This window comes from Sphaerodactylus townsendi, linkage group LG10, assembly GCF_021028975.2.
Source record: "Sphaerodactylus townsendi isolate TG3544 linkage group LG10, MPM_Stown_v2.3, whole genome shotgun sequence".
NCBI lineage: Eukaryota > Metazoa > Chordata > Lepidosauria > Squamata > Sphaerodactylidae > Sphaerodactylus > Sphaerodactylus townsendi.
The window spans coordinates 35,784,055-35,800,166 of record NC_059434.1 but is presented as its reverse complement, the minus strand read 5'-3'; the positions used below and the strand labels follow the sequence as shown (position 1 = coordinate 35,800,166).

At 41.7% G+C, this 16,112-nt stretch overlaps 1 protein-coding gene across 1 annotated transcript in view; it reads right to left on the bottom strand.

Annotated features, from left to right (window-relative positions):
- GPM6A (glycoprotein M6A) overlaps positions 1-12,828 on the bottom strand; it is a 186,854-nt gene extending 174,026 nt beyond the window's left edge. The window contains exon 1 of the mRNA XM_048508732.1: positions 12,334-12,828. Within this exon, the coding sequence (XP_048364689.1) occupies positions 12,334-12,370 (37 nt within the window). The 5' untranslated portion in view covers positions 12,371-12,828. The remainder of the gene's footprint in view (positions 1-12,333) is intronic.
- Positions 12,829-16,112: the final 3,284 nt, after the last annotated feature.

The following is a 16,112-nucleotide window of genomic DNA, read 5'->3' as shown; positions in this document are numbered from 1 at the left end:
CCGTTTGGGCCCCATATGCCTCTGAAGTAAAAGCTCCCCTAAATTTGGGTAGGTTTATGGACTGTGATAGGATTGTCCTGTTCCTTTGAAGCATCACATATAGTTTTTTGTTGGGAGATGTTTCATCTAGGTGTGACATGCTGGGGGTGGGAGTGGCATAGATTTGCTTGACCTGCTTTCTCTCCCTAGATTTTTTTTCAACCTAATCATATCCTTTAACCTACAGGTATTCAGTACAGTATGCCTTGACATGTAACTGTAGGCACTCAACTATGGCTAAGATATGAACAACTGTTTCAGGCATGCTGAAGAGATTACTCTAACCCAATGCATTTTTAAAAGCTTTGTTTATTTGAAAACCACATCCCAATAATATATGGTATCTCAACTCATTAATCCATATAGTTCAAAAAGTCATTTCCTGTGCTGCTGTGGAAGGCACAACAGTCCTAAGTTCACTGGGGCATGCAGAACTAATTATAAAGTACTTTAAATTTTGGCCTGTCCCCAGAACGTTGTGATTCAATGTATGTGATATTATTCTGCCTGCAGAAGGTTAGACAACATTCTGTGGGTCTGGAATACTGTGGATTTTATTGCAACTTGTTTATCACAGATTTTGACACACTTTTCTCATTCAAAAAGAGTGGTTCCAACCTTTCTCCCACAGGTCACATGTAGGTCAAGGCCTCAAACATATACCAAGCCCTCTCTACTACTTGCCCCTCATTCATACACTGCCAGGAGTTATTGAGGTTAGGAACTCAAACACTGTTCAGTCCACACACTGCTACTGTTTATTCATATCCTAAAATATATAGAGACCAAGATATTAGTTTCTATGTATGTGTGGCATTCTTTCTATGGGACAATCAGCTAGCAGGATTAAACAAACAAACAAAGTAAATTTGTATTTATGGTTTGAACATAACACTGTAGAAAGATAGGTAGAGGTTACAAAGTTTCTTTTCCAGTAAACTTTTGAACTGTTTGTCTGTTCCTGCATTTGGGATCTTTTGTTACAATTTTAATTTTTCTCAAGTAGCTTTAAATAGCTCTTCTCCACAGTTTCACTCAACCAGCTTCACTCACTCTCAACTTCCTAACTACTGTTTACAATGCCCTTAACCACCATTTTCAACTGTTCTTCTCACTAACATTCTGTCAGTTTACATTGGCCGCATTTAGGAAAAGGCAGAACTTAATCTGTCTGCATCCAGACGTTACTATACTTGTCACTTCATGTATTGTGTTTACTACCTTGAGTGCATACCCATATTGACACTCAAGAGGGAAAGTGTATGTAGAAAGGTGGAAGAAAATACTCTAAATAAATGAGTTAAGGTCAGCAGCTATTACAGTTCTATTAATAGCAGTTGCATTATGTAGTCTCCTGTGTTTATAGCCTGAGCCAAATTGATATTACTTTTAATAATGGCAGAGAAATTCTATTTCTATCTACTGTGACTCAATTAAGACCAAACAGGCTGACCAACAAAATAGGAGGGGGTGGAGCTTCTGTCTGCAAACTAAAATGACAATGAATGCATCATTGATGGATAGACCTGCAACTCATTCAGACATGGGCACTGTAATTCATAATGATTTTTCATACTTTAAATCAAGATTGAATTATATAGAAAAAGTGCATTGTGCTGTAACTCTATGGAATATACTGCATAGGTAATTTTAAAACTACTGCCTGATTCTTAGGTAGAATCACATAATTAAACTAACTGAATTTAGTTTCACACTAAATGCTGTGATTGCATTCCTCTTCATTAAACTGGTCCATCAATAACATGAGGTAGATAGCTATTCATCAGTTTGTAAGACACAGCATGTTATTTTAATGCTACACTTTTATTTTTCAGAAAGAGATATATAAGGGCCCAAATCTTCAAAAACATAGGAGACAAAGGAGCTCTGCAGGATAAATCATTTAGAGAGGAACAATAGTCTCTGAGCATCACCTTCTGAAGTCTATTGTCCGAGAAGGAATGAAATCACCACAAAGTAGAATTTGCCATGAAGGGGGACCAGAAGAATACCATGATCATACTCAAAAGCTGTCAAGAGACCCAGGAAAATCAGCAGATTCACATTGACTGCACAAACATCTAGCAAAGATTGTCAAATAGGGTAAACAAAGCAGTCCCCAAACTAGATCTGATAACGAGCCTCATTCAATGATCAATTAAAGTTGACCTTCTACACTTTCAAGTAACTTGACCAAAAAAAATCTAAGCCAGAAATTAGACTACAATTTCCCCAGTTCAGATGGTTTCTTTATATAGAGCCTGAGCAACTTTCCTTCAAAGCAGAAAAAACCTTCATCAACCATGTTTACCATTATACTGATCAGGCTAGCTAATCTCTCATGGGTAATCTTAACAATTCAAGAAGGGTAAGTTTCAAGACAGCAAGTTGTGCCACAGGCCAAGAACCTTAACAGCATTCACAGTTAAATGATTTGAAATTAATCAATGCAACTGCAGCCAGCACTTTCAAAGGGGAGGAAGGATTTGAAATAAAATAGATATCAAGTGGCACCTTCAAGACTAACAACATTTATGCCAGAATCAGCTTTTGTGAGTAGGAGCTCATTTCTTCAAATACTATGGAAAGGAAATTGTTTTGGAGACAGCGGAAAAACTATGTGGGAAGGGGAAAGAAAAAGTAGATTCAGAGGCTGTTTCTGCACGGCGTCGATGGGGGTTGGGTCGACGCATTCCACGCCGACCCAACCATCCTGGGACCATTTGCACGAATGGTCCCAGAAACAGCCGGGCAGACCCGGCATGTCCTTGGCCCTCCGGCACGTCGCCGAGGCCTGGAGACACGCCCCCCGGCCCTGTGCGCCTGCTTCAGCATCGCGGGGCAGGGGTGTGTGTCCCCAGGCCTCGGCGACGCGCCGGAGGGCCAAAGACAAGGTAAGTGAAGGGTGGGAGTGGGGGGGAGGGCGCCTTGGAGCCGCTGCCGTTCGCACAGCAGCGGCTCCAAGCTGGCGTTTCCAAACAACCTCGCCATAGCGTTTAGGGATTGGGAAACAGCTGGCTTCGCCGTAGTCGGCTAAGGGCGGCTGCCGCTGCTGAGCAGCTTCCAGCCTCCCTGTGCAAATGGCTCCCCTGGGGATCTACAAGTTTTTGCCGTCCCCAGGGCTTTCACCTCAAACTGCTCCGCGGGCATGGAAAGGGCCAAAGACTTAATTCCCAGTGAAGCATCCAAGTCCAAATAGATATGAATAATTTTATTTGCAATGTTGTTGATGGTTCTACCAGGTAAGTTTGAGTCTCTTTAACACCTGGAACAGTGAAGATGCAATGGTGGCAAAATTGTAAGATTTCTGGGGCACCAATATACTACATAAAAAGCCCTGATATGGGCTTATGCTGGGTTTGGTTATGAGTTTCTGCAACCAGCACTGAATCTATCAGCTGATATTTTCTCAAATAGCTTTTCAAAGTACCAAAGACCTGCCTGAATTCTCCATGAGTGAAGAAAATGTCTCAGAGTAATAGTGTCAACCATACCAATCCTATTCTGGAAGGTCAGATTCTGGAAATAAACCTAGAGCTGCCAAGAAGGCTCATCAAGTTGGCTGACAACTTGCCATTCTGAAAAACTTTAGACCACTTCAATAAATTTCCAATCCCGAAAGAAGTTGGAGAAACCAGCTGTAACAAAGCTCACAACAGATGTGGCATTGACTTTCCCTACCCACAGATTCCTCCTCTCCACTTCAGAGCAAAATATTAAGTGAAATGTATGACCTGCTGCATGTGTAGGTCAACAAATACATCCTGATTTCTCTTACAGTGTCCATTAACACTAATCAGTGAGGAGGAAATATGAATTTTGAATTCCCATAGAATGTGACACTGCCTCTATAAGCCCTGCTAGGAAGTCTTAGACAATGGGGTGAGCAGTAAACTAACAGAACCACCAGTCTGTCTCTAAAGCCCAATTACAGGTATATTTATTGAACAGAAACAAGTTGCTAAGAAAATCCTTACAGATCCTGATAACTTCACCTTTCTTCTTGAAACAGAGATAGATTGCAGAATTATAAAACAATGCATGCATAAAGAATACAATAAATACAATAAAATACAATAAATACAATACAATACAATACAATACAATACAATACATACAATACAATAAAAAGAATACAATACAACCAATAAGCAACATAGTATGAAGGGGAGGAAAAAAACAAACTGCTTGAAATTTACCTAGGCAGTTAAAATGTAACCCTACTGCTAAATCTCAACCAAATATTTATTTATTAAACAATTCCTAATAGTTTTATTTATTTGTATTTTTATCCTATCTTCCATCTAAGAAGGCCAAGGTGGAACAAATGTCTCTCTTCCTCCATTGTTGTGAGATGTTGGACTGAAAGAGAATGACTGGTCCAAGGACCAACCCGTGGAATTTCACAGAAAGTGAGATTTTGAACCAACATATCCCAAGGCCAAGGTCAGATTTCTAAACACTACAGTGGCTCTCCACTATGCTCATTATCTTTCACAAGACTTCATATTATCTGCAATGGATAACCAACACCACAGTAGCTGGATCTAGTTTGGTAGAATTTTACATTTTTACCTCAAAAAATAACAGTGTGTATCTAGACGCAACTAACCAAAATTTAAATTGAGCATACACTGTTAGTTAAGGTGACCAGATGGTCACCTTTGTAAACCGGGACGGGCGGGTAGGTGGGTGGCTGCACGTGCAGCTGCGCGCACAGCCGCAGGAGCACACTGCCTTCTGGGGCACTCCCGTTTCCCGCCCTGTGACAGGGCGGGAAATGGGAGCGCCCCAGAAGGCAGCGCTCCTGCGGCCACATGCACGGGAGGCTGCCGCACTGCCTTGCACCCCAGAAGCCTTCCAAAAATCGGGACACTTGAAAAAACCCGTGGGACATGGGACAAATTGTTTTAAGGCGGGACTGTCCCGCCAAAAGCAGGACGTCTGGTCAGCCTACTGTTGGTTAACCTCGAAGGGTAACTAATGTGAATGAAAGCTCTTCTGACTTTGAGATCCAAACTGGCTAAACCAATTCTGGTTCTTTTTTGGAAATGCCAGAATATTTGCATCTGCTTGCAGCTTTCACTTTCTATTTTCCTATTAATTTTCTGTTTCCTTGAGCCAGCAAGAGACAGCTGAAGAATGGACGGGGTAGGAGGGGAGTTGCAGAGCTGGGGTTGAAATTTTATTATATGATACATTCCTGACATGGCCTTATCCAACCAGAACACGTTTGTGCTGCAAACTATTTAGTTCTGATTGCAGTCTCTAGTCAGTTTTTCCCACAATCACATCACTGACTGAGGAAGTTAACATTGGATGAATCTTCAGTTTAAGATGGGAGCCTTCCAGGTCTCTTGTAAAGCAGGAATGTTTGTGTTTTCCAAAAATGGAATATGCAAATGAAGATAACCCTGCAATTTATCTCACTGACCTGTGTTTGGAAAGATTTGATTTTCTTCAAGCAAGCCCACTGGTACTTTGACAAATACTGGCAAATCAGTAGTGTGGGCTGAAAAAAACCACACTGAATTGAATGAACCTAGCACAATCTGTTTGTGTGGGGGGAGGGTGGGAAAAGATGAGGGGTATGTCTATGGCTCCCTTTGGCAGACTTTAGTGACCTGTGAAACAAGGACCCTTTCTCCCCTCTGTCTGTAGTTTGGCAGGAATGAACCCTTATGTGAAGGCTACTGTCACAAAGAATTTATTTCCATTTGCTGAGGGTGAGGAAATTAAATGTGAGAATGTGAGTTGCATTTAGGGTTGCCAACTCTAGGTTGAGAAATTCCTGAAGATCTGGGGACAGAGCCTAGGGAGGAAGCTCATGAGGGATGAGATGCCATAGAGCCCACCCTCTGAAGTTTGAGTTTTTCTCCAAGGCGATCAGTTGTACTTCCAAAAAATTCCAGACTCCACCTGGAGGTTGTATAAAAACCACTCCACACCAAAGGCTATGAGTACAAATGTACCAACACAATAAAGCAACATTTAAATTCAAACTGTCTCCAACTAGTATATGTTTACATATAAGAATTCATCCAAGGTTTAAACTCAATATAAAGAGATACTAGTTGGAGACAGTTTGATTTAAATATTGCTTTATTGTATTGGCACATTTGTACTCACATTTTTTGGTGCAGTGTAGTTTTTAAACAACCTCCAGGTGCACCTATCCTCATTTTTTATTATGATGGTGGATCCATTCAGGGGTTGGCAACTTTAATTGGACCAAGTATAGCTGTCTGTTCCTGAGCCAGATTCAAAATGTTGGTTTTGTCCCTTGTAGCCCTACCTTGCTTTGGATTTGGGTATCTGAAGGACCATCTTTTTCTATACATTTATTCTCAGGAATTAAGTTCACAGGGAGAAGCTCTCCTTATGTCCCACCAATCAAAGAAGTTCATCCAGTGGGTACATTAGAGAGGACCTTTTTCAGTGGCAGCCCCACAATTATGGAAAAATCTCTCCAGTGGCCCCTTCACTGCTAGTTGAAGACAGTTTCACTTAGGACTCCATTTGACTAACTTAGTATTTTTTTAATTCACTGACAGTCCTAATGTAGAATTTAAATTGGAATCTTTTGGGGGGGGGGTCATATATAGTTGTTTTATTAACATTGTAAGCTACCTTGAGTTCTCCAAGGTAAAAAGGCAACTAATAAATTTTAAATGAATAAATTTCTGCAGACAGAGATTTCCCCATTCCGTTAGCTGCACAAAACACTTTCTAAAATATTGATTCTGATAAGGGACAGCTTATTGGGCAAAGTCAACACTCTCCCAGAGCAGGAGGCTTAATAAAACTCCTCCTTTCCTTGTGCCTGAAGAAATTTGCATGTGATCCAACCCTGTACAAGATCAAACATAGCAACATGAGACATAGCAATTCCTCAGGAGAAAATGACTGCTTTGGAGGGTGGAGTCTGTGGCATTATATCCCGCTGAGGTCTCCCCCCCCCCCGCCCCGGTTGAAATTTTGCCTTCCCAAGGCTCAACCCCCAAATCTCCTGTATTTTCCCAACCCAAAACTAGCAATTCCAGACACAATGCATGGTATAATAAGATTTTTAAAAATTGAACACTTTTTAACCAACAAAGTGAAGCCAGGAAAAAAAGTTACATTCCTGTCAAGAAGGGAATGTTCTACACACATTTATTAACTGAAAATTCATGATATATAGATCCCAGACTTTGATTTGTATATGAAATACAATACATAAATTGAAGAGTCAAGTGACTGACATGATTGGAGTATCCTACTGCTACAGAATTTCTAATTCACTCTGCATGATACATAATCCTCCAACTGGCAAGGAAACTTCAGTTGGAGACAGATAAAAGAATTGCTCAGACAGCATTTACTCAGTGCTTGGAATCTACCCTTAAACCTGAACTGAAAGATGGTGAGAGTCTTGTTGCTGCCTCCTGTTCCTTCACCTATAATTTCAGAATGCTAACGCAGTACCTCACGGCCAAAGAAAGCAACCAATGGCAGCTGATTTTAACTTATCTCTACCTCCTGACCCATGCAAGACATTTCATGAATGATTTCTAAGATGGCCTGGCCTATCTGCCAGCAGGAGATCAGGGGACTGGGGTACTTGAAAGGGGGATGGGACAGCTGTCAGCAATGGGTTGACATAACTTCTGAGGAAAACCTAGAATTTATGTCATTATCTCTTTAGGGATTGCTGGAAATTTTATGGTAACATCTTAGAGTTTTCCACAATTCCTAGACAGGTTTTCCCCAGAGGTGACATCAGACTACTTATGGAATTGTCAAAAGCTAATGGTTTTACCCAGAGGTGTACTGGGGGAAAATGGCACCCAGGGCAACACCTGCTCAGGTTGCTCCTCCGCCCCCACGCCCCCCCTTGCCCTACTTACCTTAGCCAGCAGAGCAGGGTGGCTGCGGTTCCAGGCAGCCTGCCATGGGCTGCCCCTTGGCCCAGCCCTGCCAGGCTGTTCCTTCAGCCAGCAGAAGATGGGCCAGGAGCCTGCTGCAGGCTGCCCCTCATTCCATCCCCACCAGGCTGCCTGGGACTGCCACTGCCCTCCTCTGTCAGCTGAAGGAGCAGCCTGACGGGGCCAGGCCAAGGAATGGCCTGCAGCAGGAGCAACCGGGCTGGGAGTCTGCTGCAGCCCACCAGACATCTCCCACATGATCAGTTGGTGAAAGAGGGCAGCGGTGGTCCCAGGCAGCCAGGCGGGGCTGGGATGAGAAGCACCCTGTGGGCCAGGACCCTGCCATGGCTTGCCGGGCTCCCCCATGAGATCTGGGTGGCGCCCAGGTCAACTGACACCCCCCCTTTTTCCTCTGGCAGATACACCACTGGTTTTACCACAAACTTTCTGGTAATTCCGAGAGAAGTATGATGTCCATTTTATTTTCCTCTTGTTGCTGCTTCAAGCAGGAAGTGAGAGGCGATCTTCTTTCCTGCCGAGAGACTAGCAACCCTGATCCTTCCCTTCTACAATCTGTTTGATGTTTCTTTTCCATGGATACTCTCATCCTACACTGCCACCTCATCTACTTCAGATCTGAATAATCTGTGACTACCAAAGTTAAATGTTGCACCAGTACCAAGATTACAGCATAAAGTATTCTACTTTGGACTGCCTACTTTAGGCTTAAGGGCTGTCAAGCACCTGATTATTTCTTTCTTCCCACAAAAGGAGCTACCAGTTAGAAAGACACTGAGGCTGGGGGGCATATTCATGCCCCAAGAACTTCTGGAAAACAATCTCAGGTCTCTCCCGGATCTGCTCCAATGTTGTTTTCAGAGAGCCTCAGGGCAACATGAATTGTTTTGTCACAGAACAATGGCTGTCTCTATACCATCAACAAGATTCTGAGGTGGAAAATCAGCCCCCATTGATGATATACAGCTTAGTTTTCCACCAACAAATGAAACTGAGCTCAATGAACACACATCTTATCAACTCAATTCCCCTACCTAGAAATCTTAGCCTTAGAAGCAATAGTAATGGTGATACAATCTAAGCCTAGTATGGAAAATGGTTGTTAGTCACCATCTGACTAAATCTCAATTTCATAGTTGAACCAGTGTGCTCTTTGCAGTTAAACTGGGATCTAAATCCAGAATTCACATTCATTCTTTGCTATATACAACAGGACAAGTGGTATACGATCAAGAAAGGAAATGACCTCTATCATTTAGATACAAAAATATAAACAAAGCACATTCAATCAGATGGTCTGAAGAAATTCCAAAACATCTAGATAATCAGTCATTCTGTTAAATTAAAACATTAATCACACACACACACACACACACATATACACACACATACACAATACAGAATTCTACCCAAATCCTGATAAATTATAAATTATTATTATAAAATGCATCATAATGTAAGTTATTAATAAAAGCAATACTATCATAGTTGGTAACTATACAGTGTGCTTTTCTCTTTGGCATCCATAGGTGGCTTGTGCAGAATTAATATTAAACCATTATCATGCTGCAAAACATATTTGAATTATTTCTAATCTACAGGTGGAAAAAAACACAGGCACAATGCACAGCTAGAGTTTCTAACTCGCCCTGTGTTTACTGGCTTATCCCACTGCTACCTCTTCCACAGTTGAGGCCCCTCAAAATCAAAACAATAAAGGCACACTATCAGAACTGGAAAATCTTCTTAAAAGGAGTACAGACACAAGCAATGGCAGCTACACTGAATTTATATCACATTTCACATGTACTATTTTGTACAATTTATTGCATATCAAAAATAATTGCTGAGGAAATAAAATGTTGTAGGCTGCACTATCTGCATCACATCTGTTAGCTTCAACATAAAATTATTCGCTTCCATGATGGCTGCATACCACTTGCATTGCAGTGCTGCGCAAGGGTAAGGAATGGAGGATGTGGTAGGCAGTGACAAAATTTATACTTCATTTGATTTCCAGAGAAGAGAAGAAGGGAGGAAATGGTTCTAGCCAAGATGGCAGCATGAGGGGAGAAAACATGTTTGTATGATTCTGTCACGATTCACTGTTCAGGAGCATTATGCAATGGAAAACAGCAGCAAGTAGAGTCAGACCACAAAAAGGCATACCATACAGGCTCAAGGAAACAGAAACAAAAAAATCATCTACACAGACTGCTGTGCAAAAACATTTCTGAGATGAAACAGAACAACGTTCTGGTCTTTTCCAATGCAAGGACAGCCCTTAAATCATTATAAGGACCAGGTAGCTGACATGATTGCCACAGATGCATCTTTCTAATTCGGAACACAATTTTCATCTTCTCACTCACATTTTTAGATAAATGTTTATGCTTGGTGATCAGAAAGTAACAGGTATTTGTTTTACAAAGGCTAAACAAACATTTTGTTTGCTCCCGTACGCCCACAAAAAACCAGCAGAGAATTGGGTAAAAGGAAAAGAAATGCTTGTGTTCATGGCCACAGCTGGGCTCCACTAAAGAGAAAAAGGCTCTTAACACATGGCATATTGTGCATGGGAAAAGAATCTGTCATGTTAGCAGTTGCAATCATGCTATTAATCACATTGTTTTGAGTGGCCATGAGCTATTCCACATATCCCTCATTTGAAAATAGGCAATCTCATATGTGCCAACCTGTTAATAGAATCCATTAACTGATACACATCGCTTGCTGTATTTACAGGGATGTTATAGGCTTTTCTTAAGGTGAGGCATTTGGAGTCTCTTTCATTGATGATAAGGTAGAAACCCTTACACTGAATTTTTTCTTAATAATAATCTTGTGCTATTTCACCACACATGTGAGAGATGAGACCCTAAAAAAACTAAAATGATTATCTCAGAAAAATGTTTTTTTCCCCCCCCCCCCCCGCAATGCTAACAATTTGGTCTGCCCCTGATTTTCATTACCATAGATCAATGAAAATGATCAAATTGCTCATGCTTAAAGAATAAGCAATTACACATGGCTGTATCTGGGACACTGCAAATCAGCTTTCATGAACATGCTGTTTTGGACATTTGGGCAGAAAACGTGCCTCCATGCAAAAAATTACTTGTAGAAATTAGAATTCTTTTTTACATGTATGTGAATATAAATGTATCTGTAGCAGTTTGCACGACTGAGAGCTAGTAAACAATGTGCAGTCTAAATGGGTCAAGTCTAATGAGAGAAGCATGACATCCCTACATGTAACAAGCGGATTGAACTCAGATCTGAAATCTGGAACATGGAATCAAGCGAGACACCAGCTGTTTGTATGAAAATAACATATAACATTTTCATCAGCTCCCAAATCCATCTTCAGCTCCTGAAAACTATTTTAATATCATTTATGTCTGAAAAAGCAACCCACGATTTGACTGTGCTAGCATTGCCACTGCACAGGCTATATAAAACATCCTCTCTCTTTAATATGTCTAAGTAATCCCAGAAAGCACATAGCAACACAAAAAGCACTGATGCAACAGCACAAGACTGTGGTAGAGAAAATGGGGAAAGGGGACTTCAAACAGTGCAAAAATGCAGGATTATCACCTGTGCAAGTCAGTACGAATGGTGTATCCTTTGAAAGGTATCACACTCTGACGTGCCAGGTATGTACAATGCTCACAAGAGAATATGGATAAATTAATATATGAACACTGTTCGTCAGCTTGGTTTTCTTCAGAAACAAAAGATGTATCATGCATAACTGGAAAGAAAGGAAAAGTCAACCTGCAATTTTTCATGATTTACAACAATTTTTTCTCATTATACATCACATAACAAGGTACTTCCAACAGACAGCAAGAGAAAATGGGAAAAGAATAAGAAATATGGACAGTTCTACCAGAAATTGACAAAATATACTCAGTGTCTTTGTTTAGACTGGACACCCATTCAGAGGTGTAAATAATGGTCACTTTGTTAGATTTCTAAATGCAACTAGCTACAAATGTGTGTGAGTGGCTCTCCCATAGTTCACACTGGGCTCTCTTGACCCAGCTAGACAAGCGTGAAAACATGAAATAAATGAAGGTTAACAAAGACTGGTCTGGGAAACAGTTCACATTAAATGCTTGCAGCAGTGTTTACTATTTTACATATGGAGCTGTGCTGTGAATTCCTTAAGCAATTTTGCAAATCTTCACAGCATAGCCTATTGCAAAAAGCAAAATGACATTTAAGGGAGAAAGTGGACAGAAAACCCACGTTTGCCATCACCGTGAACATTTCCAGTGGCATGCAGACACAGAGAGAATAAATAGAGAGGTAAAGACCCACTGACAAAAAAAGCAAACAAACGACTACTGTATCACAATACCTTTTTGTGTCTGTCCCTCTTCCATATTTTCTTCCATGGCTACCTTTCTTCACTAGAAACGGCTGCACAGGTTTAATCAAACGCCTTGCACAGATGGTGGGAAAACTGTGAATTTATTTTCCCCAGAAAGCTCCGAGAGCTTTAATGGTTTAATGCAGGTCCTCGGAACTCAGCTAAGGCGCCCCTCACTCTCCTTGCTTGCTTGGAGACAGGCTGTCAAGTGTAATTTCATTCAAATTACTCTTCCGTGAAGATTATCAATTTTTCTTCTCAAAGCTGTCCATTGTATACCACTGTAAGCAGGTATTCAAATGAAAAGCCTGCGATTTTGGGGGAGGGGGAGAAATTTGGTAGGGGTCCCAGTAGCAGTATAGCTGTGATTCCTAAGGTTCGCTTTGCATATAAAACAGGGAGAAGAAATTGATGTTTGCATTGAAATCCGTGCTTTAAACTGGAAACAGGCTGAACTGCGAACAGATGGAGGGGTGTCTTCCTAACATGAAGCAGACCATGAACCCATAATTCCCCCTATTTGCTACCAAAGTGGGAAAGCCCAGATGTCTGTAGTTTTAGATGCAGCCATACTGCAATTCATGTTTTCCTTCTACACAGAATACTAATATTTAATTTCATTAACTGTGTCCTCCTGTGCTTTCATTAAAATAATTTTGAAGTAGACTAAAATTTAGATCTGAGAAAGGATTCTGCAGTTTTTGTGTGTCTGTACATATTCACATACACATATACGTCACACATACACACACACACACACAATCATCTCCCCACCCCACCCCACCCCAGCCCCACAATCTGCTTAAAAATCTTGGCCAAAATGTACACAGATGTGAAAACAGTAATACAATATTGTACATTAAAATCATCGCCTTCACTTGGGTGTAAAGATAGCATGTATTTTAAATATTAAGATATTAACTAAAATATTTCTAAACTTTCATTCTGAATAAAGGTGTCTCGATGTCTTGTAGCATAGAGATCATATGACAAGGTGGTCCCACTTCAATATGGCATAAGAAAAACAGTTGTGTCATGGATTGCTGACAAAAGGCAAAGGTTAAATACCTCATGGGGGTATCCACTTGTTTAGGGAGCTCTGCAGTCTGATTTGGAATGCCAACTGATTGAATTTTGTAGTCTGGAAATAATATTGCTGTGTGTGTTACTGGCTGATACACAAGCTCACTGCAATGCCAACACATAAAATGAGTAATTGGGGTGGTCAATGTTTATTTTATTAGGTTTCCAGAAAATACTAGTAATTGCCTATGGAAAACACAATGCAAAATTAATAAAGTATATTACATAACATTCTAAATGGTATCTTAATCTAATTGTTTACACACCTTATTTATGGAAATTACAGAGGGTACATTTAAATGCAACTGCAAATTATGGCTTGTCATGATGAGAACCAGCCTTGGAAGTCCTCAGGATTGGGCACCTTCACTCACACACCCCAAAGAGTAAACACTTCCTATACCCTTTTCCACCAAAAAGAACTAAGTGCAGTCAGTTGTGTACAGAGGAAGTAAAAATAGTGCATTTCCATGGGTGAAAATAGTCCCAAATGTCTATCAGCATTTAAAAGTCATTTCTAAGTGCAGCCTTCATCAAAACCATCATTCTGTGCACTATTAAACATGGTAATTTGATAAGAGAACCATTTATATTGTCTTGAATGACTACTGGAGAAACTTGCCTTTTTCCAATAGAGACATTCCTTTCCCTTGAAAAAAATGGCCATCAGAGTTGGACTGGGCTTTTCAAATCTTGTGCCACAATTACTCAGAAGGTCAGAAAGAGCAAATAACCCAGCGACTCCTACCTACCTCCCTTCCTACCTCCAAAGAGGGGGAAATTACTGAACTGATGTCTTTCACCAGATCGGGGATGCCTGACCACCACTGTATAGGTTCTTGGCACAGTTGCCAAAAGAGAAGTCCTTCATGCTTCTCTGGGAATCAGGCCCTTTCCGCAAGGGCCTTTTACAGCGCCCTGGAGACGGCAAAAATGCCGTCTCGAGAGAGCTGTTCACAAGGGGGGTGCAGCTGCTTTGCAGCCGCACCACCGTTGCTCCTCCCCAGCAGCGCGAAGCCGCCATTTTCCACCTTGCTCCCCGAGCGAGGTTTTTGGAAAACAGCAGCTTCCAGCCACTGCCATGCAAACAGCAGCAGCTGGAAGGCGCCACCATTCCCCCCCTTGCCCAATCGACTTACCGTCTCTGGGACCGTCCAGCGCGTCGCAGAGGCCTGGGGACACCCCCCTGCCCTGCAACTCTGGAGCGGTCACGCAGGGCAGGGGGGCATGTCCCCTAATCTCGGCGACGCGCCGGACGGTCACAGGGACAGTAAGTCAATCGGGCGACAGCACAGCACGGCGCCATCTTTCTGGTCGTTACCAGGACCGTTCGTGCGAACGGTCCCGGGGGGGTTGGGTTGGCGTCATGTACACCAACCCGACCCCCAGCGTGGCCATGCTGAAGTGGCCTCAGTCAAAGGCCCCTTCCGCATATGCAGAATAATGAACTTTCAATCCACTTTTAATGCACTTTGAAGCTGGATTTTACTGAGTGGAATAGCAAAATTCACTTTCTAATAGTTGTGAAAGTGGATTGAATGAGTACTATCCTTTATGTGCGAAAGGAGAATTCTGAGATGGAAAAAGAAATTAGAGAGGCTAACAAAAGCAAAAACGTAGTGGCAATGGGTGATTTCAACTATCCCCACATAAATTGGAAAAATACATGTTCAGGCCATAGTAAGGAGAGAGCATTTCTGGATATGCTATATGTCTGTGGCTCAGAGAAGATGGCTGTGGAACCAACCAAAGGAGAGATAATCCTAGATCTAATTCTGTGCAGGATCCAGGACCTGGTACAGGAAGTCAGTGTTGTTCAGTGGCCACAATGCTGTCAAATTCAGTATCTCTGCATGCGAGAAAATGACAACTACTAAAAATCCAAACTTCACATACATGCTATAGGGGTCAGTGCTATCAGTCACAGACCAGGAGAGGGATTTAGGTGTCTTAGTTGATAGTTCCATGGGAATGTCAATTCAATGCATGGAAGTTGTGAAAAGGGCAAACTCTATGCTAGGGATAATTAGGAAAGGAATTGATAATAAAACTGCAAAGATTGTCATGCCGTTATATAAAGCAGTAGTGAAATTGCACTTGAAGTACTATGTTCAGTTCTGGTCTCCACATCTCAAAAAGGATACCAAAGAGATAGAAAAAGTGCGGAGAAGGGCAACAAGGATGAATGAGGGACTGGAGCACGTTCCCTATGAGGAAAGGTAGCAGCGTTTGGGACTCTTTCATTTGAAGAGGAGATGTCTGAGGGGTGATATGATTGAAGTCTATAAAATTATACATGGGTTAAAAAATGTCGACAGAGAAATTTTTCTCTCTTTCTCACAATACTGGAACCAGGGAGGGACATACATTGAAAATGCTGGAGGGAAGAATTAGGACTAATAAAAGGAAACATTTCTTCACACAACAAGTGATTGGTGCTTGGAATATGCTGCCACAGGAGGTGGTTATGGCCACTAACATGGATAGCTTTAAAAAGGGCTTGGACAGATTTATGGAGGAGAAGTCGATCTATGGCTACCAATCTTGGTCCTCCTTGATCTGAGATGGCAAATGCCTTAGCAGACCAGGTGCTCAGAAACAGCAGCAGCAGAAGGCCATTGCTTTCTCATCCTGCATGTGAGCTCCCAAAGGCATCTGGTGGGCCACTGCAAGTAGCAGAGTTT